The 27,348-nt window shown below is 46.1% G+C and overlaps 1 protein-coding gene across 1 annotated transcript; it reads left to right on the top strand.

The window, feature by feature from the left end:
• Positions 1-476: 476 nt before the first annotated feature.
• On the top strand, positions 477-26,077 carry EHHADH (enoyl-CoA hydratase and 3-hydroxyacyl CoA dehydrogenase). The gene is made up of 7 exons (XM_058812333.1): positions 477-564; positions 6,870-6,973; positions 7,710-7,882; positions 9,413-9,524; positions 9,748-9,852; positions 15,858-16,199; positions 23,571-26,077. The coding sequence occupies exons 1-7, from the start codon at positions 494-496 to the stop codon at positions 24,839-24,841; spliced, it is 2,178 nt and encodes a 725-aa protein (XP_058668316.1). The 5' UTR covers positions 477-493; the 3' UTR covers positions 24,842-26,077.
• Positions 26,078-27,348: the final 1,271 nt, after the last annotated feature.

The raw sequence follows: 27,348 nt of genomic DNA on the forward strand, positions 1-27,348 counted from the left end.
GATTTCAGTACAAATTGCTGGGTTTGCTTTATCAGTTTTTCCCTTACTTTGGGGTCCTGCCAAATGTCCTTATGGCCTCTAAGTTCTGCATTCTGTGTGCCCACTCTCAGTGGCACATCACACACATCCTTCTTCCCGAGCATTGTCAGTGTTCCCCCTAGGACTGAGGTCACTGAAACATGCAGAGCCCTAGATCTTAGCAAGGCAATTCTATCTTTAAAGGAATTTGTCTTTCCAACACCTGGACATCACTTAAAGCTTGTGAATCGCTGTTTCACGAGTGAAATCTCCTTTCTTGCTATAAAGATCAAAGATTAATGAACATCCTTTCTCAGGAAAAATGTCCATATTCCGCGTTTTGCCGCCCCAGCAGAGGCGGCTCTGTGCAGGCGGGGGCCGGGCCCAGCCCCGCGGTGCCCGGGCGCTGAGGGCGGGGCGCGGCGGGGGCTGGCCCTGGGACGCGGGGACACGGGGACACGGCGGAGCGCTCGGCATGGCGCAGTACGCGAGGGGCTCGGCCGTGGCCGTCATCCGGCTCCGCAACCCGCCGGTGAACGCGCTCAGGTACCGCCGGCAGCCCGCGGGGAGCGCGGGGCTGGGGCCCGCTTGTGAGCGGGTGGGGGATTCTCCGAGTCCTTCCTTTCCCCCGAGTTCCCTCTCCCCGAGCCCGGGGGAGGCTCTCTCCAGCCCCGGAGGGAGCGGCCCCTGAGAGCCTCAGCAGGGACTTCTGCACCGCTCAGAGCTCGCAGAGACCCCGGCGGCTCCTTCAGAGGTAGCTTGGATCTCGCTTTGCAAACAACATGCTGAACTTTGCCATAACTTCTGCTCTTTCTTGTAATTTCTAGTTGAGGGGTTTCACAGGAGAGGTGCCAGGCTCAGCAGACCATACATTCTGCCATCTCCCCTGGAGGGTGTTTAAAAACTTTGCCTATTTCTCATCACCTTCCAGTCTTTAAACATCAAGACACAGCACAGCAGCGTTAGCTCAGCCTGGAGTGCTTTCAGTGCTGCTTGGTACAAGTCAATGCTCAGATTTCCTGGTCTGACTGCCTGCCCCACACTGCTCAGTGCTTGCCTGGCGAATCACTGCACTATCCAAGTGTGCACAGGGGGAAGGGCAAAGGGCTCTGTGGGTATCAGGCATGGTTCAGCAAGCAGAGCTGGCACCAGCATTAAACTCAGCCAGGGCTATGAGAAAACAGTTCATTTGGCCTTTAAAAATGATTAAGGAATTGACTTCTAAATACTGATCTTGGTCAAAAAGGGCCCTGTGCAATCTCAAACACGAGACAGTGGAAAACAAAGTCAAGCACCAATCTGTAGGAGCCTCTGAAATTTTAGTTTTTCATGTGTCTTGAAAAGGACTTACATGCTTTTGACTTTACATTAGTTGTGGGGTTTAGTTCCTTTAGTTCTGAGGAGCACATAAACCCTTTCTAAGCAGCTGTAGTTGTTCAGTAACAGTGACCACAGTGTCTATTCAGCCTGTATTCACAAGCCAAAAATAACCCCACTGCAGTTGTGCTTGCTTTACAAATGAGAAAGTTTGATAAAAAGAAGCTCATAGAGACGAGTAAGAGCATGAAAAGGAGATAAAACCTGATGTTCTGTAGAAAAGCTACATTGTAGATGGCACTGCTCATTCTTCTGTTGCGACTTGTTTTGAAGTGCAATAAGAGCATTTTCACGTGCTCGGGTAATTGGCAGGAGAAACTTGGAGTGACTTGATGAGTTTAGATGAACCCAACATGTAAGATGCCCAGAACTGTAAGGTGTAAGATATCCTTTGGGCCTCCTGGGCCCAAGACCAGTCTAAGAAAACTTCCAGGCTGCACTCACTATAAACTTTCAATCCTTACCATGAAATATACAAAATACAGACCTAAAGAATCATAGAATCTCTGAGGTTGAAAAGACCTTTAAAATCAGTGAGTCCAACCTTCAGCAGTAACCAGACATGCTTAAGGAACCTTAACTCCCTTCTTTTGAGAAGTCCTGGAGAAAACCCAAAGTCCCCTCTGCCTTTGAACAGCAGCAGCACAACAGCTTCCTCAGGGCAGATCTCTGACTTTGCTGCCCTTTGCTCCTGGCCCTGCAGTGCCTCACAGCAAAGTGCAGCTCTGATACACCAAGGGTGACAGATTGTGTGCTTGTGTCCTGTCCCTCGGCCCTGCAGGGAAGAAGGAAGATCCTGGCAGACTTCAGATCCATTAAGCTACAACCACATGTCTGTGGTCTTTGGTGGCATGCCAGGGCAGTACCTGTTTTAAAAGAGATCCATAATTCTCGCACCCTTGCTGTCAGGTAGGTGTTAGCTGAGATGTGATGCAGCTAGCAAAGGTAGAGCACACTCTGATCCCTGCTCCTGCTGCACATTTCTGCACTGGACCACAGGGAGCAGGTTTGTTAGTGCTGCTGGAAATGTTTGACTGCACAGGTCATAGGAGGCAGTGAAAGTTACAGACAGGAGCAATCCTGTAAATTTCATTTCACAGCAGGCACAAACGCTTTTTAAAGCTGGTGAGGTTTTGCTGCTGTGCTCCAGCCTCCCCTACCTCTCCCCATTACCCATTTCTCCCCTCCTGGGCCATCACACCGGCCATTAGCACTTCAGAAGCCACTGGTGGGCAGGAATTTGCTTTCTCCTGGCTGACATCATCCTCTGCTGGTACCTTGGGGCAGTGCTTTCCTGAGAAATGTGCGCTGACTTGAGAGTCTGGCAGCAAATCCATTCCCACACAGACTCCCCTTTAAGCTAATCACTCTACCAGCAGAGGTGGCATCTGCCAAATTTGATTTGTTTGGAGGGTTTTTTCCTGGTTTGCAGAAGTTTAGTGTTCAGAGACCTGCAAGACCATGACATTGAGAGAAGGGATTTAGATATGCAAAGAACTGGGAGTTTGGGGGAGCAGAAAGACAAGACTGGCAAAAGGAAGGACTGACTACCCCTCCTCAGCAGAGGCAGGCTGCTGGCACTGGGAATTAGGAGGACTTGAAGGAGTATTTCAACATTTGAGCTGACAAGGACAGAAAAGCTCCAGGGAGGATAGGGGAGGCCATGCAATAGGGCAGCTTATGTGTGGGATTCTATGAAGTGTGACAGCATAACAGGTTTGATTGGGAAAGGCTCTCCCTGGCCGCCAGGATTGTCCTTCTGACCCTGATCACCTTAAAAATCAGAAAATGTAAAGCAGATGAGAGAAGCTGCAGCTTCAGACAGGTAGCAATGAGGGGAGAATGTGATTACCCCTGGATCAGCACCTCATCAGGATGAGATACAGAGAGAAAATTCTGGGATTAATTAGCATCTGCTCCCTAAAACAACTACTCTAAAATTCCACCTAAAAGATGCCATTCTCACTCTGGCCTTAATTTATGTGCAGAAAGAACATAAAACTTGAACAGAACTGTTCAAGCTGTATTAGTAACTTGTCACACAACAGTGTGTGACAGTAGCTAACACACAGCTGGATCTGACACTGAAGGAAGGGAGACCAGAGCAGGTAACTCCAACACACAAGAACTCAATTTCAAGTAGGGGATTATGTAATACCCAGGAGTTAGTTCAAAGAAAAACACTGCAGGAAGCTATCCAAAGGAAAAGGAGCTTGTGACAATGGGAGAGCCTGAATTTTGTTGTTCAGGTTTGGGATTTGCAGGTTTTTAAAGAATATTAGAAGCTGAGAAAAATACAAAGGAAAAGGACCAGACCTGCATGTTTCCCATAAACAACATTTTCCACTGTTGGATTTGAGTCTCACTTCTTTAAATGTGACTAAGTAAATGTTCAGGATTCCCTTACATTAATTTTTTTTTTTAATGAAAGAAATTCACATTCACAAACTCCAGGTAAAATGTGAAATAATTAAGGTAAAAAGTAAAATCCTGTTACAAATCCAGCACCTCAGTCACTGCAATGGGTTCCATAAATTAAAAACAACCTGGTATGGTAATCTCCAAGAACATTCTCTTGCTCTGGTGTGCACCTACTCTTTAACAGCACCTGTTTTGAGTTCCTGAGACACTGAATCCCCTTGGCAGAATCACTTTTCTGCAGTCAAAATTGTACCCATGGTGGAACTGACTGCATGGATGGGATGCAGCCTTGGAAAGCATGGAGGGAATTTGTGCATTGTTACTGCTAAATGAATGACAGTGTCACAGTAATGAAATACTTATGAAAATTACAGTAACTTTTTGTTTCTTTAATGCTCTAGCAGTTTGAAACTGGGATTCTCCTGAGTACTTTTATAATTCTACTGATGCTTTAATTGAAAATTACATCTTTTACTGCCAGTTATAACATGTGAGTGACAAAGCAGTGCAGTCTGTCTGTTGGACTGTGACACATCCAAGGCAAACTTATCACTCCATCTTAGAAAAACAAGGAACTGCAAAAAGTCTGATTTCTTTCCTTTTTATTCCACAAAAAATTCCAATTGGGAAGAAGTTATATGGAAATAGAAGAGATCTTTTTGCAAGTACCAATTTAAATTTTTCAGTGCTGTGAACAGTCCTGTTGGGTTAATTAAGGTGAGACAAGGATCAAACTGTGATTTTGTGGCAGCCTTGATGACTAGTTTTTATTTTATTTTGGTAGTGATATGTTGTTGTAAGTGCTGAGGGCTTGGAACTGATTTCCTCCACAGAACCCTGAACCTTCCCATTTGCTGCAGACAACCCTTCTGGCTGGGCATTTTACATCTGCCTGGAACAGAACAGAAATACTGATTGCTTCTTGTCTGCTCCTGATGGAGTTGTGCCATTTGTCTCTACAAGAGTTGCAAATTAGTAACTTCACATTTGTTTGGATCATGGAAGATATTTTTTCTCCCTCTTTGCCCCATGATTTGTAGAGTGTAATGACATTTCCCAATGGCTTTCCCTGCAATCTCCCAGCCCCTGGGTGATTTTGGTATGGCTGTGGCCTGGCTCTTCACTGATGCACAAACAGAACTCAAAGAGCAGCAAGCATTGGGGGCAGCCTGTGGGTGCTCCTCAAATAGCAGCAACCACAGATATGCCAAGGGGAGGGAGATAAAACACAATTTTTTAACATATTAAAACACATTTAGTGTATAAAATTTGGAAATGTTTTCATATTCTGCTATGTGGACCTACACGCAGTGGAGAGACCTTTACTGACTCACCTCACAGTTTTACTTTGCCATGGCCAAATTATTCTCATTTTAAGTTTCAGCCTTCAGAACCATTACTAACATCACACTTCAGAGCTGTCTTTGATGTCTACATTGGGTAATTGGTACATAACTGGCTGTTCTCTCTCCAAAAATAACACTTCTCCCAGTCTCTGGCTGTCAGGTCTCAGAGCTCCCACTGACCCTTCTGTGTAGCACAGCCTTCTACAGGCAGCAGATGGTCCTGGAGACCCTCCTAGACAGCCCTCCTCAGCCAAGAGCCCTGATTGATAGACTTTGCCAATGGTTTCTCTTGAATTTTTTTGATTTTGAAGGAGGAATATGCAGCGCTTGGCTGGGATTCCTTCACACAGCTGGGAGCTCCTTGGGCCTTCAGGTTTCCCTTTGCAGACTATGGATTCCCACATGAATTCTGCAAGCATTACTCTGTAAAAATGTACACAAGAGTACAATGATGTGGCTTTCATCTATTTCACCTCAAGCTTCCTTTTTAGATGAAATGCCCTCTAACACATAGAGCAACATGCACAAGCTTACTGTGCCTCAGGCCTTTTGATTAGCTGTGTGTAATTAACACTGCTGCTCTCCACTGGGCATCAGCAGAGCTCTGCTCCCTTTTCCTCAGCACCAAGCTCACATGTGGAGCTGGGCCCAGGCTTTGGAGAAGGTCTAGGAAGAAAAGCTGATTTTCTTCCTAGAATGAAAGAAAAAGTGTGGATGATATTTCTTGGATATTCCTCCAGCCTCCAGCTGCTTGTGGCTCAGATTTTCTGTATCAGAGGCATCTCTACACAGAATAGTCTCTCACAAATTATATCAGTATGTGTGTATAGCAGTACATTTTAGTATCTAAATTATATATATACATTAAATTTGTATTAATATTTCTATTACTAAAGTCCTAATGCTTCTATTTTTACCCACTATCACTATTGTTACCACCTTCTAAAACAGAATAGGTTCTCCAAGTCCGTCTATACAAACATGAATTAATTTTAAAGAAGCAAATGCAAAGTGGACATTCAGTTGGGTCAGAGTTTTTAAATATCTGATTTGAAAAAAACACTATTTATGCTTCTACAGATCCATTTTGAAATTCTTCATTAATTCTTTGCTGGGCATATTTACTGCAGAGCTACCTGTTCAGATGAGTCAAGACATGTTCTGTGTAGTGTTTCATGCCCAAATTCCCTTTGACAGGATCCCACACCAGTTTAAGTCCAGACCTATGTGCAGTTCTTCACAAGATGAAAGAGTTCTTAACATCAGCAGAGCCTGAGTCAGGTGTTTGAAAAATAACTTTTTTATCCCTACAGCTCCTTTCAAAAAGTTCTTAGACTGTCAGTGGTTTAGCATTAATTATTTCTAAATTATGCTAAACTGTTTTCTTGAAAATCTGAATGTTTAATTCATAAAGACATCTTCAAAAGAACATTTTCCTGTGCTGCTTGTTGTGGAAACAGCAGTGTCACAGCCTGAAGATGAGTTCTCCAGGCAGTGACTGACAGGTGAGCAGTCAGCCTGGGTTTGGGTGCTTGTCCTTGGAGTAGGAGGGAGAATAAGGACAGGATTCACCTGGAGAGGCAGCAGGCAGGCATGGGGGCTGCCTGTTGGACATGGTGCTCATTTCCACTGGGCTGCTCAGTGAACACAGACCCCTTGGAAGGGGATGTATTTGATGGCTCCTCACTGAATCTCTTTTTATTTCAGTCGGGCAGTTCTCCAGGCTTTAGAGGATGGGCTGAAGAAAGCAGATGCAGATCCCTCAGTGAAAGCTGTTATGATTTGTGGTGAAAATGGGAAATTCAGTGCAGGTAAGACATCAAACACAAGCTGAGCAAAAGATGAAACACTCTCCACCCATCATATCTGGAGATTCTCTGCCTCATCACACTGCTGACAAAAGTCCTGATTTGGCTCGAAATGGCCACAAGAGAGGGTGCTTTGCCCATTTTGCTGTACTACAATTGACATGGGGCACATAACAAGCTGGATCTTGAAACAGGCCAGAAGTAAACTGGCCTGTTCATTCTGAAATGAGGGACAGCTGCTCAACTCCATAACATCCTGGTGTTTCCTCAGTCTCCATAGCTTTGTTTATGTAAAATCTCTGGACCATTTACTGGTCTGGTGTATGGAATGTACCTAGAGTGGGGCAGTGGTGAATGACAGATCTCCAGCAGAAGAAGCCTGAAAAGCTAGGGAATTTCTGAGGAGTTCTATATTGCTTGTTCATAATAACTTGCACTAAACTATTCCAGGCTCAATATCACACCAAGAATGTTTGCAAATTTCTGCAGTGACAACATGATCCTTACAGTTACTCTGTATTTTTGTACTCAGCCTTCCTCGGAGCTCTGTGAAAAGGATCAAAGATCCAGGGTTCCTTGAAGGTGGTCCCAAAAGGGGGTGATTGCTGTTAACCCCTCCCCTGCCAGCAGCATGCTCTGCAAGGGCTTGTGCATCTGTGAGCAGCTGGCACAGAGGGAAGGATTCTTCCAGTCACCGCCTCGCCTACTAATTCCTGCTAATCTTTTGGTGCTCCCCCAGGAGCTGACATCCGAGGGTTCTCCGCTCCGAAGAGACTTGGAGGTGCCCTGGGCCCCATCGTGTCTCTCATCGAAAGCAGCGAGAAGCCGGTGGTGGCGGCCATCGAGGGCGTCGCTTTGGGCGGAGGCCTGGAGGTGGCGCTGGGCTGTCACTACCGCATTGCACACGTGAAGGTAACACAGCCCGCGCAGGGAAATGTTCTTTTGGGGACCACAGGGGCTGCTGGAGGCAGCGGGAGCCAGGTACAGATAGCACGAGCAGAGGGACAGGTGCCTTTCCTGGGACCCTCTGCCCGGCAGAGAATGGCTTCACAGCTGTAGGATACAAGTCTGTGTGCTCAGACATTCTTCACCTACACCACCACCCTTGACATCTCTCCTAAGCCTTACTAACTAATTTCAAGTAATTTCTAAATATAAAGTAACTAGTAGGATAAGATGGCTGAGTAGAACTCCAGTAACCAAATGTTAATTTGCCCTAGGTCTCATTATCTGGATTCTGATGCAGACAGCTGTATCTTACTGACTCATGCAGCGTGACTTTCTCTTATTTATTTTTTTCCCCAGCCTTGTGAATTTTGCACTTCTTTCTGCTCATGGCCTACTTTCTATAGGCAGTTGAAACTCAGCTAGCATGGAGCATTTAGGGTTACATCCCTCATGAGCTCTGGGTCCCCAAGGAGCACTTTGACCAAGAGACAGCTTGAAGAGTCCTCAGGAATGATCTGGGTTTTTTCCTTCAATCCCCTCCTTCAAGGCTCAGGAATGCTGAACCACCCTGAGCAGTGCCTGTCTCCTTGTACAAACTCCTCACTGACAGGGCCATCCCCTCACTTCTGCTGTGAGTCACTTTCTCTGTGGCAGTGTGGGTTGCTGTAACAGCATAGAGATACTGCACATCATCCTCTGTGTCACCTAAGGTGAGGACCATGTAATCACAGAATCACTAAGGTTGGAAAAGACCTCCAAGATCACTAAATCCAACCTTTGACCAATTACCACCATGCCCACTAAACCACATCATGAAATGCCATGACTACTGTAACTATAAGTAGTGGTCTTAAAGTAACTCAAAATATCTCAAAAGCTCAATAGAAAATGTGCAGACTATTTTTTAAAAGCAACAAAATCTAGATAAATTTTTTAAGAGGAGACCTCCATACACTTCCTGCTCCCCCTGGCTTATCTGCCATGAATCTACCAGATATCAAATCTGGTAGAGACATTTGAAGGAAGATTAGGGAAGAGTTCAGTGGTGTTCAAAACCAGGTTAGATGAGGCTCTGAGCAATCTGGTGTAGAAGAAGGTGTCCCTCCATGGCAGGTAGTGAAACAAGATGGTTTTAAGTTTCCTTCCAACTCTTTGCTAAACTTGCAAGAATTAGAGTAGGGAGATGAAAGTTAAGCCAGCCTGCCCTCCTCCAGTTGGTAACAACTACTTGCAAGCATTATTGACAGATGTGTCAATCTAGGGAATGCTGTTGGCCCATTGTGCATTTGTACAGGAATGCTTCAAATGGTCAAGTGGGTTTTTTTCTTAAATATTTTATGTAGCAAAAAGCAAGGATGAGGTTTCTATGTAGAAATTCTGAGGCTTCCTAGAGGAGCAATGTGACTCACATCTGCTTGTTTTTCCTCTATTTTGCTCAGTTTGCAATTACCACTCTTTCTGATCAGATTTTTGTTTAATTTTGCTGCATTTTAGGCTCGGATGGGTTTGCCAGAGGTCACCTTAGGGTTACTTCCAGGTGCTGAAGGCACTCAGCGACTCCCCAGACTGATTGGAGTACCAGCTGCTCTGGATATGATCACTACAGGTAAGTGCTGTGTCTGTATAGACGTTAACATGGCATTGAGTCATACCAGCTTGGTCTAAAAACCAGGAATCTTTTACCTGTGTAGCTTCTTGGGTTGTAATTTTACTTGCTTCCACCCGTGAGGGGCTAATTACCAGCTGCACAAGTAATTTGATCAGATGGAAAAGAACAAAATTGCCCATCAGGCTCCACTGCAGTCACCTTATTTCTCTTTTTATGGCAGGAAAACACATTCCAGCAACTGAAGCACTGAAGCTGGGCTTGGTTGATGAAATTGTGGAAGAAAACACCATTGAGGCAGCAATCCGCTTGGCAAACAAAGTGATTGGTGAGGAACAAATTGTAGCAGTACCAGGAAATAATTGGTGATGTTTCAGGGCTGAAAAGAGGCAGAAAAAAGCCCACCAGTTTGTTCTAATTTATATGCTCCATTCTTGAGTTTTGGCATCCATATAAGAGAGAACTAATTGCAGAATTTGTTTCCTGTTGTTTGAAGTGAAAAAAAATCAGATGCTGGAAAGCTACAGAAATTCAAATGAGATTGAGAGAACAGATCTATACCAAGTCCTTCTGCTTTTTAATTGTCTATCCAAACTCAGATGCTCCTCTGGGATGCTGCACTCCCCAGGTTTTGGGGGGTAAGTGCTCTATCCATCTACAGTTCTGGATCCCAGCTGGCATTGCATGCATTCTGGTTGCACCATCCATAATGGCTGAGCAAAAATAACTTTCTCTCTGTAGTGGAGGGGCTGGCAAATCCTGTGCTCAATTTAATGATCCATGGTCTGTATGTGACTCTGTCCCTAATCCTTTGGGTGCCATGTAAAAAAATGGCCTGTGCAAATGGGAGGGATGGGGAGAGATTTTTTCCCCCATCTCAGAAGTAACAGAATCAAATTTGCTGGAGTTAACTTGCAAAGAGGAGCATTCCTCATGCAGCATGAGGAGCATTGCCTTTAGAGAAAGCAGGGCATTTTTCCACTGCTGACCTTGTACCTTTGGAACCTGACCACTGCATTTCATCTGGGGCTCTATCACAATGAGCTGAATGCAGGAAAGCAAAAAACCCTTCCTGCTTTGACCACATGGCCTTACAGGCAATGCTGTCCAAGCTGGGATGTTGGTTTTGCTCCTCCAGTTCTCTTCACTACAAACAAGGCCCCTTCTCTGAGCTAGAAGCTGAGGCAGCCTAAGCTTTGTCCTAGATGACAGTGCCCCATATTTTAAGGTAATTCAAAGAATTGACTGTTCTTAAATATCAGTGTCTTGTATACTTTGCCACACCTTGAGATGTACCAGACAGGCACCAAGGTATCCTTTGGCTGGGTTTTCTGTAGCACATGCCCATCCTTCTCACTGTATTCATCCCACAGTATGTTAGAGCTTCATTTTCTAGTGCAGAATCAATGACATGAGCACTCCTCTTTACTCTTTCCTTTATGTCACCAGACTAAATATAATTCTTTAGCAAGAGATGGCTGATGTACTTCACTGCTGCTTCTAAGAAAAACAAAGGTACTTTGGTTCGCTGAGTTTGTCTGTTTTTAATGAGAATTCTGTTTCTCCATCTGTTGGGAGAGCAGTGAAATATTACCACTCTTCTAGGCAAATTAACCCAACAAACAGTGCTCCCTGTGATGTACCCTCTGGGCTCTGAATGATGCTTTGCACAAGATCTATGCCAGTACTGATGACAGCAGCAGCAGTGTGTCATGAAATGAGTAATGGATACATTGCTGGAACTGGCAAACCTGAAAACATTCTGGATTCCAACAAATGCTATGTGCAATCAGGTGAAGTTTAGATATTTGCATGCTTGTTTCTTCCATGACAGACATTGTGCAGTGGCTGAGAGCTGTGAAAGCCAGCCTGGCCTTACAGGACACCCTCAGGAAGGAAGCATTGACCACACTATTTCTCAGGGTAACTTGCTCTCTGGAGCTTATATCCACTACCAACAGCAGAAAAATCCTGTTCTTTACCTTCATCTTCTTTGGAGGATGTAGCTACCAATGTGGGTTTGGTTTTTTTCTTGAGCTGTATAAGCATACAAGGATCCTGGCTGAAGGTCCAGCAGGTAGCCTGTTCCAATCTTACTCATTATTAGATTTTCACTCTGTTTATTGCTGGTTTGAGTTATCCCAGCAAAAATGAGTAATGTCATTGACGGTGTTGCACATCACACTATATATCAACTCCCACAGAACCTTAAAAATGCTTTCAGACTCTTTCCAACAGCTTTACTGGCATTTAAAGTACATGTTTTAACAGTGAAAACACTGGTGAGCCAGCTAATCTATTTATTTCCTGCTTGAAAAATTTCTCATTACACCCTTGCAGAAGACCATGACAAGTTTTGATGCACCATTTACCCTCAGGTTATCTAATAATTTGAAAGATTGGTGTACCCAGGGCCTGTATGCTTCTTTTTGAGTCATTCCTTGCTTTGGCCTTTGCCTAAAGTTAATAAATTTCCTGTCCTACAAAGACATGGCAGAACTTTCATATTTCTCCATCAAGCACAAACAGGGCTGCAGAAGAGATGAAGGAAGTCTTGTATAGCTGGTCTGGAGTTTGTTCACACAGAGTTCTGTTTTCAGTGAATGCTTCTCAGATAATCGTAATAAAACCAAAGAGAACGTACCCCAAAAATGCCATTACAAAATTCCACTGGCTTTGTGTGGCAGGCAGCATTTTGTTTCTGAGGAGATTTTTTTCAAACATGAAGCTCCAACTGCTGACTTCTTACAGAGCAGTCTGGCTGAATAACTGGTTTTGTCACCACTGGAATTTCTATTCCTGGGAAGGCTGTACTGCAAGATAACTCTCAAAGAATCAATTCAGAAATAATTTTCTTCTAAAGCTTTTTCAGCACCAGAGCTGCAGTATCTCATGGCAAGAGATCAGTCTCAAATGACTGCCTTACTGTATCAGGGGTCCTTGATTATTGTTGTGATACACAGCTGACAGAGCTACTTTTATGGCACTTTGGGAGAGCATTCTCATCCATACATTTTTATGGGTTGCTCCTAATGAAGAACACCTTCAAAAGATGCTCTGAAACACTAAGTGGGTGTAGGAATACACAGAGGCAATTACTGATTCCAAGTCAGATTTTTCATTGAAAACCAGAATACATGTATTGCAGATAGGAAGCAAGAATAATTCCCTGACCTCTCAGGCAAACTGGCTTCTGCAGGCTAAAGAAAATATCTTCAAACTGGCTTCTGCAGGCTAAAGAAAAAAATCTTTAAAAAGGAATAGACAGGAGCTAAATCCTTGGGGACAAGGAGAATGTCCTTTCATTAGATGTGCTTGACAATCACTGCAGTGATCCAAAGCTGCATTTCAGGCTTTTCCCAGCTGATGGCATCACAAAATTGACAAATGTCTGGAACTGCTGGTGACATGCAGTAGTTTGTATCTCATCCTGCCCACTTCTTGTTGGCCTGCTCTGGTCTTCCTCAGCTGGAGGAGAAATTGGCTCCTGGCCTCCACACAGCAGACTTTGAAACTCTCCACATACACCCCTTGTTCTTCTGACCCCATCTGCTGACTGACCTCAGAGCAGAGCAGTACCAATGCCTTGCACCAAAGAGGCAAGGAAAACCAGAGCAATTTGGAGTAGCTCAAGCTCCCCAGGTATTAATCTGTGGGGAAAGGTGATGAGTTTCTGCCTGTAAGCTACTGGGAGTTGCTGCAGAGGAAGCAGTTGTTCCTTCTGAGGCTCATCAAAGCTAGGGGTGGAACAGATGCTGCTGTGGGTAATTGCATCCTTGAAATGGAGACTGGAGGGAAGCTTTCCTTTAGAGCTGCAAGGCCTTTCCATGAGCCACCTCTGGCAAGATGCACAATATCAAAACATTTTAATCTCTTCCCAGGGCTCAACGTTCTGGCTGACACCTTCCTTAGACAGAGCCTAGCCAAGTGTGGACACCAAACAGAGTTTGTGAAAGGTCTGACATGGCCTGGAATTCTCTGGCAGCCTGAGGGGCAGGGGCAGGGCTCAGCTTTATTCCTCAAAAATTCACAAGCAGTTCTCTGCATGAGGGAAACATTAGGCTGGCCCTGTCTCTTGCATGTGCCATCTCATAGTGTCCCAAGGGTTTACAACTCTAGGATGATATTTCTTTCTTTAAATAACATAATATTTGATGCTGCCTGCATATGTGGTGCATTGGCTGACAGAAATTTTATAGATTTGATCTGCCCTTTGTGCCCCCTGGACTACAAACCTGATAAATAAAGCAGGAGTCTGTGTTAACTCCTGTGTGTGGATGATGCTTTTGCTGCAGCACTGTTCATCATCTTCCTGCTGCTTTGCTTTTAGAAATCAAGCTGCAGGTGTCCCACACTGATCTCTTATTCCCAGACTTGGATTCTGGTAATTCTTCCCTCATCATAAACACGTCCTACATTTTTATTAGCATTGCAGAAACTAAGATACTGCACAGAGGTGCTGTAGAAAACCTATTCAATTTGCAGCTAAAATAAGAGTTTTACTACAGGACCCTGAGGATTTTTTGTTGTTTTTTTTTTTTAGTCTGAGAACTGTCTCCTGTCCCCCATCACTATTTGTGCTTACAGTATTATTTGCTGTCTGAAGACCAAGCTTAAAGGCTCCCAGTGGTATTCCTTTTTTACCAGCCCTTTCCATTGGATGTCATATGAAGTTCCTTGATCTGCCCAATCTTCCAGCCATCAGATCAGCTCTCTGGGACAAGCCTGAGCTTTCCTCTTGGGATGGAATATAACACACTATTTAAGTCCTAAATAAAGAACTGCAGATAAAGAACATTTCTGGGTTAAAAACTTAGGGGAAAAAATTATTCCAAAATAAAGGAACATTATCCTGTTCCTTTATTTTGGAATAAATATAATCCTGCAATACTGGCTGATACAAATTATATCCACTGTCAATGTTGAAAACATTTTTATGAACTCTGATTACAAGGGAAGCTACTTACAAGTGAGTGTTCATCTTTTGGTGCTCACTAAGAGGCTTAATTAAAAACCTGAGCTCTGAAGACCTTTATTACAAGACATCAGTGTACTAACTCATCCTGGAAACTTGTATTTCAGTTTCTCCTAAGCATTGCTCAGTCTTGGAGGAAGAGCTAGTGTCAGGACATGTATCTCAGGCAGCCATGCCTGCAGTACTGCCATTATTCCTGCTCTTCAGTATCCCTGTAGGGTTTCCTGAGTATTCTGCTGGTGCATTGGCACTTCAACAGGAAGAGAAAGAGGAGCTATATGCAAAATGCTGCCTTGGAAAGAAGTGTGCTGCCATGGTAGAGCTCATCTAAGAGGCCAGAGCAATGAGACACTGTCCCCAGAGAGCTTCAGCATAAGGTTCTCAGGACACCACCTGACTTTGGTGGCAGTCCTGGCTGCTTCTGGGAACAGCACTAGCAATCCTTGCAGTGCCATGCTGCAGTTTATGATCTGCCTATGGCTGGGATGGCAGCAGGGTCTTTGTGACAGTGCTGCAGTATCAAGGGGATACCTCCCAAATTGCTGAACTTGTTCCTCCCTGGTCTTTACTGAGCAAGCTGCCTTTAGAGCAGAGGAACACCTGAGTATAGCCAGCTCTGTACTTACAAAGATGACAGAAAATTTTGGCATCTGAACCATAACTATATTCTCCCAATTAAAATCCTGTCTAGGTATCACCATAGCAACCTCTGTCTGTAATAAACTTCACATATTTGTGTGGCTGCTTGATTCATCACTTGCTGACACAAACATGAACTCTCCCATTTGCTGCCAAACTCATGCTGAGTGAGATCTCCTTTTGGTTAGTCCCAAAGTGACTTGAGGGGCTCCTTCAGTCAGGGAAGAAGTCAGGGTGTGTTTTCCACTCTCCTGTCAATGTCTGGGTCAGGCCTCTGGCTGGAATGCCTCTGGCTAATGTCAACTGGGTCCTGAATACTGAACAATACTGGAGGAAAGCTTCATTACTGAGGCCTAAAGAAAGATCCATATGAAAGTGGCAGCTAGGACTGTAGAGGGACAGAACTGGAAAGTCAGGGCACTCTGAAGCTGAGAAAAGCAAGGAGAGAATTACTTATTTGAAAACAAAGTCTTACTTTTTTTGAAGTCTGAGAAGGAACTTGAAAAATCGTAATTGTCAGAGCAAGCAGAATTAAGGAGAAATGTCAGAAGCTTTAGTTCTAGACCCAGCTCACTGTGCCATGCAAGCCCTAATGCAGGGATTGGAGAACAGGAGGCAGACTGCCATCCCAGCCTGTGGAAAAGGGTCTGGAAGTCTGGAAATATTACATCTGAAAAGATGGGGCTGCTTTGTTCTGTAACTCCATTTCTCTCTCCCAGGTCAGCCCCTGGGACCCCGCAGGCTCAGCCTTAAGCCGGTTCCCAAATTGCCCAACATGGAAGCGTTTCTGGAGGAAGCCCTTGCGAAGGTGAAGCGGCAGGCGCGGGGGTGCCTGGCTCCGGAGCTGTGCTGCCAGGCCGTGCGAGCCGCCGCCCAGAGCCCCTTTGCCGCGGGGGTGCGGCGGGAGCGGGAGCTGTTCCAGGTGCTGCTGAGCTCGGGGCAGGCCCAGGCGCTGCAGTACGCCTTCTTCGCCGAGAGAGCCGTGCGCCGCTGGGCAACGCCCGGCGGGGCCTCCTGGAGCAGCGCTGCCCCGCAGCCCGTGCGCAGGGCCGCCGTCATAGGTAAGCACAGCGAACTGCGGGGACGGGCACCGGGCACGGCCGGGAGCTCCGTGGGAGTCCCCAGCAGGCACTCACACCCATCACACACTCCACACCCATTGGTGAAGTTGTCACTGCTTTGGGAAGCTCCAAATTCAGATGGCAACTCACATGCCACTAGATTAGCACCTGGAGTCTCCTCTTCCTTTGGAGGAACAGCTTTCTCTCACTTCAGAGACAGCTTTGTGTTATCTTATGGCAGGGGTTCCATACTGTTATCACCTTATCTCAAAAGTTTCATACCTTCTTGGTGTTTCTCATAGGCATCTCCTCAGAGCACTGAATCTTTCTTCTTCACAAAGCAGCCACTGACTCCAGTTCCCTTCTCACCCAGCCACCCCACTCTTATAGCATCTTCTTCTCATTGCTTACAGCTGTGGCCTGTTAAAGCCAGGCCTGTTCCTAATCTTTGATAATTGGCCCAGCTGCAACTCCTTAGGGGTAAGATTACTTTCTACACTATCTTTATTTTCTTATATTCTCTCCCCCTACAGCTTTGTGTGTGGACCATAAGCAGTCTGCTCCCTTTTAAACACCAAGACCTGTTTTTGCTTCGTGCTAGAAGCAGGTCTGTAGGAAATTCTCCTCCTCCTGGACTAGTTCTGTACTGCAGGTGCATGTGCACAGAGTCACTCAGGATATATTAATAGAAAAATGTTTTGACAGCTGTATTTTAAGAAGATTTCATCTCACTGGGATCCACTCCTGCCATTTTGTAGCCCAGCAAGATAATGCCTTCATTAATTTTTTATAAGAGCAATTTAAATAAAACCTTCAATGCACTGCTGAGATTAAAAAAAATATCAGCTGTAGCTGTTGATAGTAGCACTCAAAAATGGTTAGACAAGTAATGGAGCACTTGGAAAACATCCATTCTGTTTCAAGGAAATCTCACCAGATCAACACTGCTTTTCTTCTGGGTGCTTCTCAGGGCTCTTGATCTGTCTGACAACTCATTTCAGGCCATAGAGAATTTTTTGGAAATTCTCTTCATTAGCTGCCATGCCATATTTTTTAATAGAAATGGGTTTTAAACATCACAAACCCTGTGAGAAGGATCTGTGGCTGTTAAAACATTCAGGTAAAGAGGCATTAATTGTTACCAGATTTGTTCTATGACTTGAAGAGCACAGAAGTTTGGACACACACTTTTGTCAGTCCCACACAGGTCAGTCCTGCAGTGTGTGCTTTGACAGGAGGGCCTGTGTTGGAGTTTGGGGGAATGACCAGGTGGGACATTCTCTACTCTGTGCTGCTAAACCATGCCAGAACAACACATTTGCAAAGACTAAATCACAGTGACAGTTTAGCCAGAAGGGCTGTTAGAGCTGAGCTGCCTATTTTGGGGCTGTAACTGAGCTAGAGGGAATTCTGAGGACAAATGCAACCTCTATTTAAAAGTTTCTAGTAGAAACATCATCTGTACTTTATTTCCAAGCAGAATTGGCTGGGCTGCATGTCTCTTCCATTGGATTAAGTATTTGCCACTCATCTCTGGACAGATTTCTGAATTATGGTCTGAAATTGCCCCAATCTCACCTCCAGGTTTCAGTGTTTTTCACAGCTGTTTACAGACAATCAAGTTAACTCCTCCTTCTGCAGAAGAAATAAACTAAGTGCTTTGATACTTCTGCTGCAAAGCACAATCTGTCACACTCTGGTCATTTGATTTACCCTGAACTTCCACAAATTTTTCAACACTTCATAAAATGTGCTTAACCAAAGTGGGAGCAACATTCCAGGAGTAATTACACCATAGCCAGGTACCAAAGTGTTTCTTCCTTGCTCCTGCTGAGCATGCCCAGGGTAACAGGCAACCTTGGTATGAGCCACATTAACACATCCAGTTAATTATCTACTGGCAGGGAGCAGCTGCACCCCAGGGATGGGGAGCCAATGACAAGAACAGGGAGCAGAACCGCAGAATCCTTGAGACAGGAAGGCACCTCTGAATGTCATCTTGTCTAACATCTCCTCACATGGGGTCACCTAGAGCCACTTGCTCAGGACCATGTCCAGATAGCTCTTCAACATCTCCAAGGATGAAGACTCCACAACTTCCCTGGGCAACCTGTGCCAGTGCTCAGTCAGCCCCACACTAAAAAGAATTGTTTCCTTTTGCTCAGCTGGAACTCCCATGTTCAGCTTGTACCCATGACCTCTGGTTTTATCACCAGGGGCCATTTGAGCCTGGCTCCATCTCCTTTACCAGGTACCTTTCTCTCTGTTTGCATACACATGGGTGAGATGCCCCAAGCCTTCTCTGTGCTGAGGTCACAGCTCCCTGAGCCCTTCCTCATGAGACATACTCCAGTCCCTTAATTATCTTATTTCCCCTTCACTGAACTCACTCCAATCACTCTTGTACTGGGGAGCCCAGCACTCCAGCTACATTCTTACCAATGCCACACAGAGGGCCAGGATCACCTCTCTCAAGATTCCAGCAAGACCCCTCCTGGCATAGCTCCACATACCACTGATCTGCTCTGCCACAAGGCCATGTTGCTGCTCAGAGTCAGCCTGGTGTCCACCAGCACTCCCAGAGCTTTTTCTGGGGAGCTGCTTTCCAGCAGCCAGCCCCACTATGCACCATTCCTCCCCACACACAGAACTTTACACTTCCCTATTCCTGAAGATCCTGCCCACCCATTTCTCCCTCTGGATGGCAGCACAACCTACTGTTGCATCAAAATGTACAGTACCTGGGCAAGGCGGGCAGGGCAGGACCAGAGATGGTGCCAGGAGCTACTGGGAGTACAGGTGATCAAGCAAAGTTCCCAGGATGATGCAGGTCCAAGGTAAAGGTGGGATGTTAGTCTGGCAGGCTGAGGTTTGGATCAACAGTGACCACAACCACAATAAGCCACCAGAGCTCCTCCAAGAAAGCTTAAGAAGGGGGCACAAGCCCAGGTCTGAGCTTAAATAGGGCTCAGAGGCAATGGGCAGTACAGGTGAGTGGAAGCTCCAGGTGTGGCTGCTCAGGGACATCAAATCCCATCAGTGCACTCAGGGCCTTGACACTCACCCAGGCTCCAGCCCTTGCTGAATCACTGATCTCATTACACAGCCCCTGTGTCCCAACAGTAGAGCCTGCTTTGCTTATACTCTTGTTCATGTCATACTTCATTTCATGTGATGTAACTTATCTTGGAGGTTCTTGATCACCTCCTTTTAACCCTGAATTCCTCACCAAAGGGTCACTGCTTTCTAGCCCTTCTTTCTGCCTCTTGTGCTTTTTTCCCTTCCTCTGGAATGTTTCCCTCCTATTTTTCCTTTTGATATAAGTGAAATTGTAAGTCCATTAGAGACGGGCAGAGAACATGCCAACACAATTGTATTTTTTTCTTTCAGGTGACTGAAACAAAAAGTAATTCTCCAGCCAGTACAATACTCTACCGTGTTTTGTAACTTCATGTTTTTGATCTGAAGTACATCCCTGCAGCACCAGAAATCCAAATCCTAGGGATGATTTTTGAGGGACTGACACCTTTTAAAATAGTGCTGCTCATCCATGCAAGTATTGAGTCTACCCTAGGTGACCCTGGGTCTCTCTATTTTCACTGCAGAGAGGAGGGCAGTCAGAGAAAGGTGCTGCTTCAATTTAGGCTCCTTAGAAATCATGCAGACCCCACTTTCCCTCAGACAGTGCTGTGCTGTTCCACACACTAAAACCATGTTGCATTATGCTGCTGCTTCCATCTCTTATCGCTGCATGGTGAGAAGCAACTGAGGAGACCATGTTGACTTTTTCGTGTTGACTTTCCTTTGCTTTTGTTGTTCTGAACTCTTGGCTCCCACCTCTTTTCACTTTCTCTGGTTCCTCACCACCCAGAAAGAAGGTTCTTTTCTCTCTGTCCCTTGCAGCTGCATCTCCCCTCAGCTCCCTGCTTGTCTGGAGTATCACATTATTTCTGCTTGAAACTGATACCCTGAAACAGAGAAAGCAGCAGCCCCTGTCTACAGCAGCCCATTACTGCCAATTGCTTATTGTTGTTTTTATCAGGAAAACTGGAACAGTCCTTGCATATTTTTAGCAGTCTGCAAAGAATTATTTCAAATGCCAGGCTATTTAATGTCCAAATATTCATTGTAGTTCAGAGTGTTTTCCACAGATAGGTATTTCTGTAGTGTGGGACTGTACATGATCTGCCTTGTACATATTTCAAGTGCTTTTGTTTTGAAATTTGTATTTTAAAGTCCTTCAATTAATTTTGTATGATTTTTCATATTCTAAATACCTCACGTGACAGATCAATAATTAACCATCATTATTCACTCAGCTTGCCCAGCAAATGGATTTGTTATACCCATATTTGGCCTGAAATTACATATGTACAAGTGTAGTTTTAATTATATGTCAAAGCTTCATTTCGCAATAAAAGACCAGGAGCAGAATGGCTGGGAACTGTTCTTGCTCCTGAAGCAGATTTCAGTCTTTTTTGGAAAGATGTGCCTTGTGCATGAAACTAGTCCCCTGCATGGAAGAGGAGAATAAGGGTTTTTCCTGGTTTGGGGGAAGGGAGAGCACTGTTGAGTAAGAAAATGCAGCACACAGCAGAAATTCTGGAGCAGTTCCTCACCATATTTCAGTCTGTGTGATCTGAGCTGAGCATGAGACATCTCCCTTCCTCTTTCTTCCACAGCCTTCTACACATGTAAGGCCTAATGATCCCCTGCCTTTTTTTTCTGCTCTAACATATTCTTCCCCAAGTTCACTTGGCTTTCTGAATTGCAAAAGAGGAGTCCTCAGAAATGCCTCTTTTGCTGCTAGATAGCCAAAGCTCTCCTTAGTTTTATAGCCCAATTTTAGGAAATATTTCCAGGGGAATCATGCTGTGCAAGCTCTAATGTAACAAACCCCTTGGGGCTTTCATTACTCTCTCTGCCAGCTTCATTAAACATCATTTCATACAGGCCATTGCAGAGTTCTGTAGGAAGTTGAGAGACAGCTTTTCTAGGTCAGAAACAAGCTTGGCAAGCTCATATCTTATCTATAAGCCTGTTCCTGTGGCCTAGAAAGTGTAGTACTAGAAGCATGTGTGCCTGTCTCTCTTGGGATGGCTAAAACCTACATGGAGTACTCATGATGGAAGCAACCAGGGGAATCACCTGCCACCACTGCAGAGCTTCCCTGGGAAAGAAGCTTGGGGAACAGCTGCTCACAAAAGAGGTCTTGATTTAGGAAAAGGCAGTGTGGAAAATTAGGAAAAGTTCATATGGCAAGAGAACCACTAAGATTGCAGTCACAAGACTGAAGCTGGATCAGGAGTGCATAAGACCCAGGATGTGTGGAGAACTTGGAAATTCTAGAGAGAAACATTAGGCTTCCACAGTGGGAAAGAAGAGACTTCAAGAGGGAGCCGTGTGGGACTGCAAACACTTCAGCTTGATGGCTAAAGAGAGCCTGACAGATGGGGCTGGGTTGGGGGGGGAGCTACCCTCCTGCTCTGCAGGAAGAAATCACTTTGTGTGGCTCACCAAAGCCAGGGAAAACCTGTCCCTAAACGTGCCTGCTCCTGCATCAAAGGCTCTGAAGAGTGAGCACAGTGGGAGGAACTACTCATGTTCAGGTTTTTTCAGCCAGCAAAGCATAGACACTGAATTACTAAGAGTTGATTCATATTATTCTACATTTATTTTCAAATTAGTTTGCAGTAGAACTTGATTATGAAATAGCAAATCTAATTTCCTTGAAAGCTTGAAAGGAACTTCAGCATTTGCTTGGGAGTGTAATGATGGTTTGTAAGCAGGCTGCCAGCTAGTGATGCCAGTAAAAACCATCTTCTGGTGGCTAAGCAGGGAATGTTTGAAATGTCTTGTGTGCACACAAGCTGAAGGTGGGCAGAACTAAACCAAGGGTGTGTAACATGCAGGAAAAACACCCTACCTTGTCTGACCTTGGTTGCTGGAACTTGTTTAAATGATGACATCATTTCAGCTCTTTTTTACAAAGCTGATTTAGACAAAATTTTTAATCCCCTTGTTTCTGTTTATTTGTTTAGCTGACTTTCATTTGTAAACCTGAGATTAAAAAAATCATTTTTACAGAATTATAACAAACCTTTACTTTGTCTGGTTGCTGCTATATTTAGGATATTAGTAATCCTCCCATTCAGAGGTTTTGCACTATCAAAGCTGGTAAAATTGTGCTGACCTTCCCTCACTAATTTGTATTAATTTAGTTGGAAAAGCCTCCACCATGGGAGAGCAGGACCAGTGGTGTGGGTCATGTGTCACAGGAACGTGCAGCTTCATTTAATGTCGCAGAGGACAGAGCTGGTGCAAAGGACCAAGCCAGTGATCTCTACACTGGTATTCCTGGGGGTATGAGCTGGGGGTGGCATATCTACACACCTTGGAGGAAAAAATTACAGTGTGAATGGATTCTCAGTTCCAGGAATTCTGGGCAAGAGCTTTAACTGTGTGGTTGGACAAGGAAGACTGACTTTGAGAATCTCTAGCAGTTAGGAATGGCTTGTGTTGGAGGGCTTGAAGAGTTCCTGGTGGGCAGGAACCTATCTCTATACCTGACAGAATGTGAACAGCAGGCAAAAGGCTACTGATGTGGCAGCGTGATTTAAAAGGAGAGAGAAGACACTGAAATCTAGATTAAGAACACTGCATTGGTTCCATCCTGTTTGAGCAGGCACAGGAGGCCTTAGAGACAAAGTTTAGAGCAGATCAGCCTCCAAGTCTTTACAGAAATAGCAGCTGAATTTTTTTGCTTCAAAGATCATGTAGTAAAGCACAGAGGGAGAAAAGGAGGGAGACAAAGAGGAAGCTTGGAAGGACAAGGGAGAAACCAACTCTTTGAACTTTGCCAGTGTCAAAATCTCTAGGGGGGTGTGTCTGCTCAATGCCCATAACAGACCATCTCACAGGAACAGGGAGGCACTGATACCCTCAGGGTGAAAACTTGCTTTGAATCTGCCTGCAGAAGGTCATAAGAGGGTTGCAGATGTAACTCAGAGCTTCTTTCTTTGATCCCCATGTTCTCACACCTCAATGATCCTGCTTTCCATAGGTGTAAAACTTTGCAGAGATGAGACATGAATCACATGGTCTGTGCACACTGGGTGAATCCCACTGGCATTTTGTAAGCTTGTGAGGGCACTAACTTGCCTTTGTGCTACCTCTTTTCAAACATTTAGGCTCACTGAAAGAGCAGATTCACCTTCCTTTTTCCCAGTCTTCAATATCTGTTTTCTATGTATGCACTACTTGTTTTCAAGAGGCTTCCACTTTTTATCCTGGAGATACAAAGGAAATGCTACTTTCAGGAGATTAATTTGCTATTCATAATCTTTGATTCTATCTTGCTTTTATCCCTAGGGCTGGGAACAATGGGCCGAGGCATTGTGACTTCTCTGGTTAAGGCCAACATACCTTTGGTAGCCCTGGAGCAGGATCTGGAGAATCTCAACAAGGGAAGAAAAGCTGTCATGCTCCTTTTGGAACGTGAGGCTATGAAAATGGAGGGGGGTGCCCAGATCCTGGATTTTCATAACCCTGCACGTCTCCAGTTCACTGTGGACTTCGATCTCTTGCGTGATGTAGACCTAGTCATCGAGGCTGTGTTTGAGAACATGGCACTGAAGAAGGAAATATTCCACAAGCTGTCAAAGATCTGCAAGCCAGGAGCTTTGCTGTGTACAAACACATCAGCCCTGAACATCGACGAAATAGCTTCTGCCACCAACCGCCCACAGCAGGTCATTGGCACCCACTTCTTCTCTCCTGCCCACGTGATGAGGCTGCTGGAAATCATCTACGGCCGCCACACGTCCCCCACCGCCATCGCCACTGCCATGCAGCTGGCCACAGCCCTGAAGAAAGTGGGAGTGGTGGTAGGGAATTGTTTTGGGTTTGCTGGGAATCGCATGATGTTTCCGTACGTCCAACAAGCAGTTTTCCTTTTAGAGGAAGGGAGCAGACCAGACGCAGTAGATCAGGTTCTTGAAGATTTTGGGTTTAAGATAGGCCCCTTCCGCATGTCTGACCTGGCCGGGCTGGACGTGGGCTGGAGGTCTCGGAAGGACCAGGGCCTGACTGGGCCGTCCCTCCCCGCGGGCACGCCGGCCCGGCAGCGGCACGGGCAGCGCTACAGCCCCCTGCCGGACCTGCTGTGTGAGCACGGCCGCTTCGGCCAGAAAACCGGCAAGGGCTGGTACCTGTACGAGAAGGCCGGGGGCAGGACAGCCACGCCAGACCCATGGCTCCTCAACTTCCTGTCCCAGTACAGAGACACCCACGGCATCCAGACCCGCTTCATAGACCAGGAGGAAATCCTGGAGCGGTGTCTGTTTTCCCTCATCAACGAGGGGTTTGCCATCCTGGCTGAGGGAATAGCATCAGGCCCAGAGCACCTGGATGTCATTTACATCAATGGCTACGGCTGGCCAAAGCACAGGGGTGGCCCCATGTTCTACGCCTCCACCGTGGGGCTGCCCCGCGTGCTGGCCAAACTGCAGAAATACTCTGAGGCCCACCCTGATGTGCCCGGGCTACGGCCCAGTGCCTTTCTGAAAAAACTGGCAGCTGTGGGGAACCCTCCCCTCAAAGAGTGGATGTCCTACCTCAGCCAGCCGAGCTCCAAGCTGTGATTCCCCTGATGGAGGCTGATCTCCTGAACCCAGTGCTTCAATTGCACTGCCTCCTCCAATAAACCCCAAAGTGCTACAGGCCCATAAACAATGCCACGGGCCTTCCGAGACCTTTGCAGAAAATAATTCTGGCCAATAATTGATCTCAGTCCCCCACCTGCTGCAGGTCACCCATGCCTTCATCCAGCCTTCTCTCTCAGCCCCAGCCTCACCCACTGCTGGGTAAAGGCCTGTCTCATTTTGCACTGCCTGCCGGTCATCAGAGCTGTACTCCTCTTCCTGTCTGTCTTTGGGGAAGGCAGGGAGCAGCATTTACAGCCCACAATGCAAATCATGATTGGAGCCAAGAAAATTAGGATCACAGTCTAATCAAGACCTGCTGGATCTATCAAATCCTGTCTTCAACCTATTTCCTAGTTTGCTTCAGTTCAGTTTGTGCAGCCACCTCCCCTCAATCCCCCGGCTCTTCTGCAGCCAGCCAACTGGAACCTGCTCCCTTCCTGCTGCTGGGGGACAGATGGCACAAGGGTGCAGCAGCTTTCAGAGGTAAAGTCAAATGAAGTGGAGAGAGCAGGTCTGGGCAGAGAACAAGGGGCTGTCCCTTGCTGTCCCCTGGTACTGTCTCTTCTCCCTGCTGCAGTGCAGGCTCCAATAAATGCCAGGAAAGCCACAAATACATCAGCCTGACTAACCTGCCCTGTGGTGTTGGCACATGACTGGCTTTCTGCGTCCAGACTCCATCCTCTGTTGCCATTATCCCCACCTGGCTTTGTCCAAGCAGAAACATCTTCTGGCATCCCTTCAAATGTGTTGCCATCATTCCCTGCATCTTGCCTGACTACAGCAACCAGGTCTTGGGGCCCAACAGGTTCTAACTGACCACCTTGAAACACGGCCTGGCACTGACCAGGTTTTCCCATGGTCAGAGGGTGCTCTGGGAAGGGCATGGCACAAGAGCTGTGCAGGCAGGGACACTGCTTGCAGGCAGGCAGGGAGGTGGCACATCTCTAGCAAAGGGCAGAGCAGAGTGAGAGGGAGCCAAACTAGCTCCAGGCTTGATGTTTTTGGACAAAGTCTCCCATTTCACACATCTAGTGAATGTATCTTCAAGCCTGGTGTGGGGATTAGGTTGGTCTGTATTCCCTTCTCAGGCACACTGAATGTTTAACTTTTGATTTTAATTTAATAAAACTGCTTTGATTATCTAATGACAGATTATATAGTGTCACGTGAGAGAGTGGGAAAAAATGCCAATGTGCTTGGTTTTTGTTTTTTCCCCATCCCTTCTTTACAGGATGGAATTAGATAATTTTCCTGTTTCTGGAAGAGTTTGTGTTTGAAAAGGGTGCATGCCTCTTTTGTCTAAATACATTTTATTTTGCCCTTTGTCTACTCCTGTCCACCAGTGGGTAAGGGATTAAAAGTGAGGGCAGGAAACCCATCAGGAGTTACAAGCCAACTCAAGTGCCTGGTTCCAGGGAGGGCTTTTCTCCAGGACTGGAGGAGGAGTCACTTTAGGCCCAGCAAATTGGGGCAGTTTGCCCCTAATCACTCGTGTGCCACAGCTGAGAGCAATCCAGCTCGGCTCAGAGGTGAAGCTTCCACACGAGCAGGCTCTGTGTGACACATTACACAACAGCCCTGGCTGTGCTGGCAGCTGCTCTGTCATCCCCAGCTCTGGACACGATGCCCTGCCCAGGCTCACCTCCCTTCTCCTGTGCCTCGTGCCATGGTGCTCACCCGCACTGGGGATCAGCTGGGAAAGGGCAATTCCCTTCCAGCAGAGGCTGTGGAGCAGAGGACGTGCCCTTCCTCTGGAACTGCAGTGTTATCCCAGGATAACACCAGCTTCTATCCTGGGGCTGAAATGCTTCTCATCACCTGCAGCACCTGTGTGCTGGTGCCTTTGATGGGTCTGTTTCCCTCATCAGGAATTGCTGAGGACAGAGGTTGTTCACACCAGTAATGTCCCTCCTGACAGAAGTTCATTTGTAAATTCGCATCGAGCAGAGCAGCCCAGCATCGATCGTTCTGCCTGCCTGACGTCCCCACGAGCAGCGGTGACCCTGCTGCCGCCGCGAGGTCGCGTTCCCAGCTCCGGAGGGCGGGGGCAGAGCTGGGAGCCCCGGCCTCTGGCCTGCTCCACACACCCAAGGGCAACCGCAGCTCCCTGACCCTCAGCCCTGCAGGGCAGCCCCATCCACAGCCCTTGGTGCCTGCTGACAAGCAGCCCAAGCAGCAGCCACCAGCCTGTTCTGTGCTTCTTTGGTGAATTGTTAACAGCCTTGCACAGTCCCCATCAGCTCAAATGTGCAGTGATGCCAGAAATATACCCATGAGTGAAATGTTTCTTCATTTAACAGGAGAGAACGCAGCCCTGTGCAGAGGAGAACTTGATAACCACTTGGTACAGTATTAGTTTTCCCACCTGTCTTTTTAAACCAGTTAACCATTTTCACTCAGTAGGAGAATATCTATTAAAAATGTTTTCCAGGTAAAACCATCCC

This window comes from Ammospiza caudacuta, chromosome 11 (assembly GCF_027887145.1).
Source record: "Ammospiza caudacuta isolate bAmmCau1 chromosome 11, bAmmCau1.pri, whole genome shotgun sequence".
Taxonomy (NCBI): Eukaryota; Metazoa; Chordata; class Aves; order Passeriformes; family Passerellidae; genus Ammospiza; species Ammospiza caudacuta.

What these genes read in the sequence shown, in the direction of transcription:
- EHHADH (XM_058812333.1), top strand. Translation starts at nt 494, where the DNA reads ATGGCGCAGTACGCGAGGGGCTCGGCCGTGGCCGTCATCCGGCTCCGC. An exon ending in AAATGGGAAATTCAGTGCAG is followed by an intron (nt 6,974 to 7,709) that starts GTAAGACATCAA and finishes GTGCTCCCCCAG; the next exon opens with GAGCTGACATCCGAGGGTTC. An exon ending in GCGCAGGGCCGCCGTCATAG is followed by an intron (nt 16,200 to 23,570) that starts GTAAGCACAGCG and finishes TTTTATCCCTAG; the next exon opens with GGCTGGGAACAATGGGCCGA.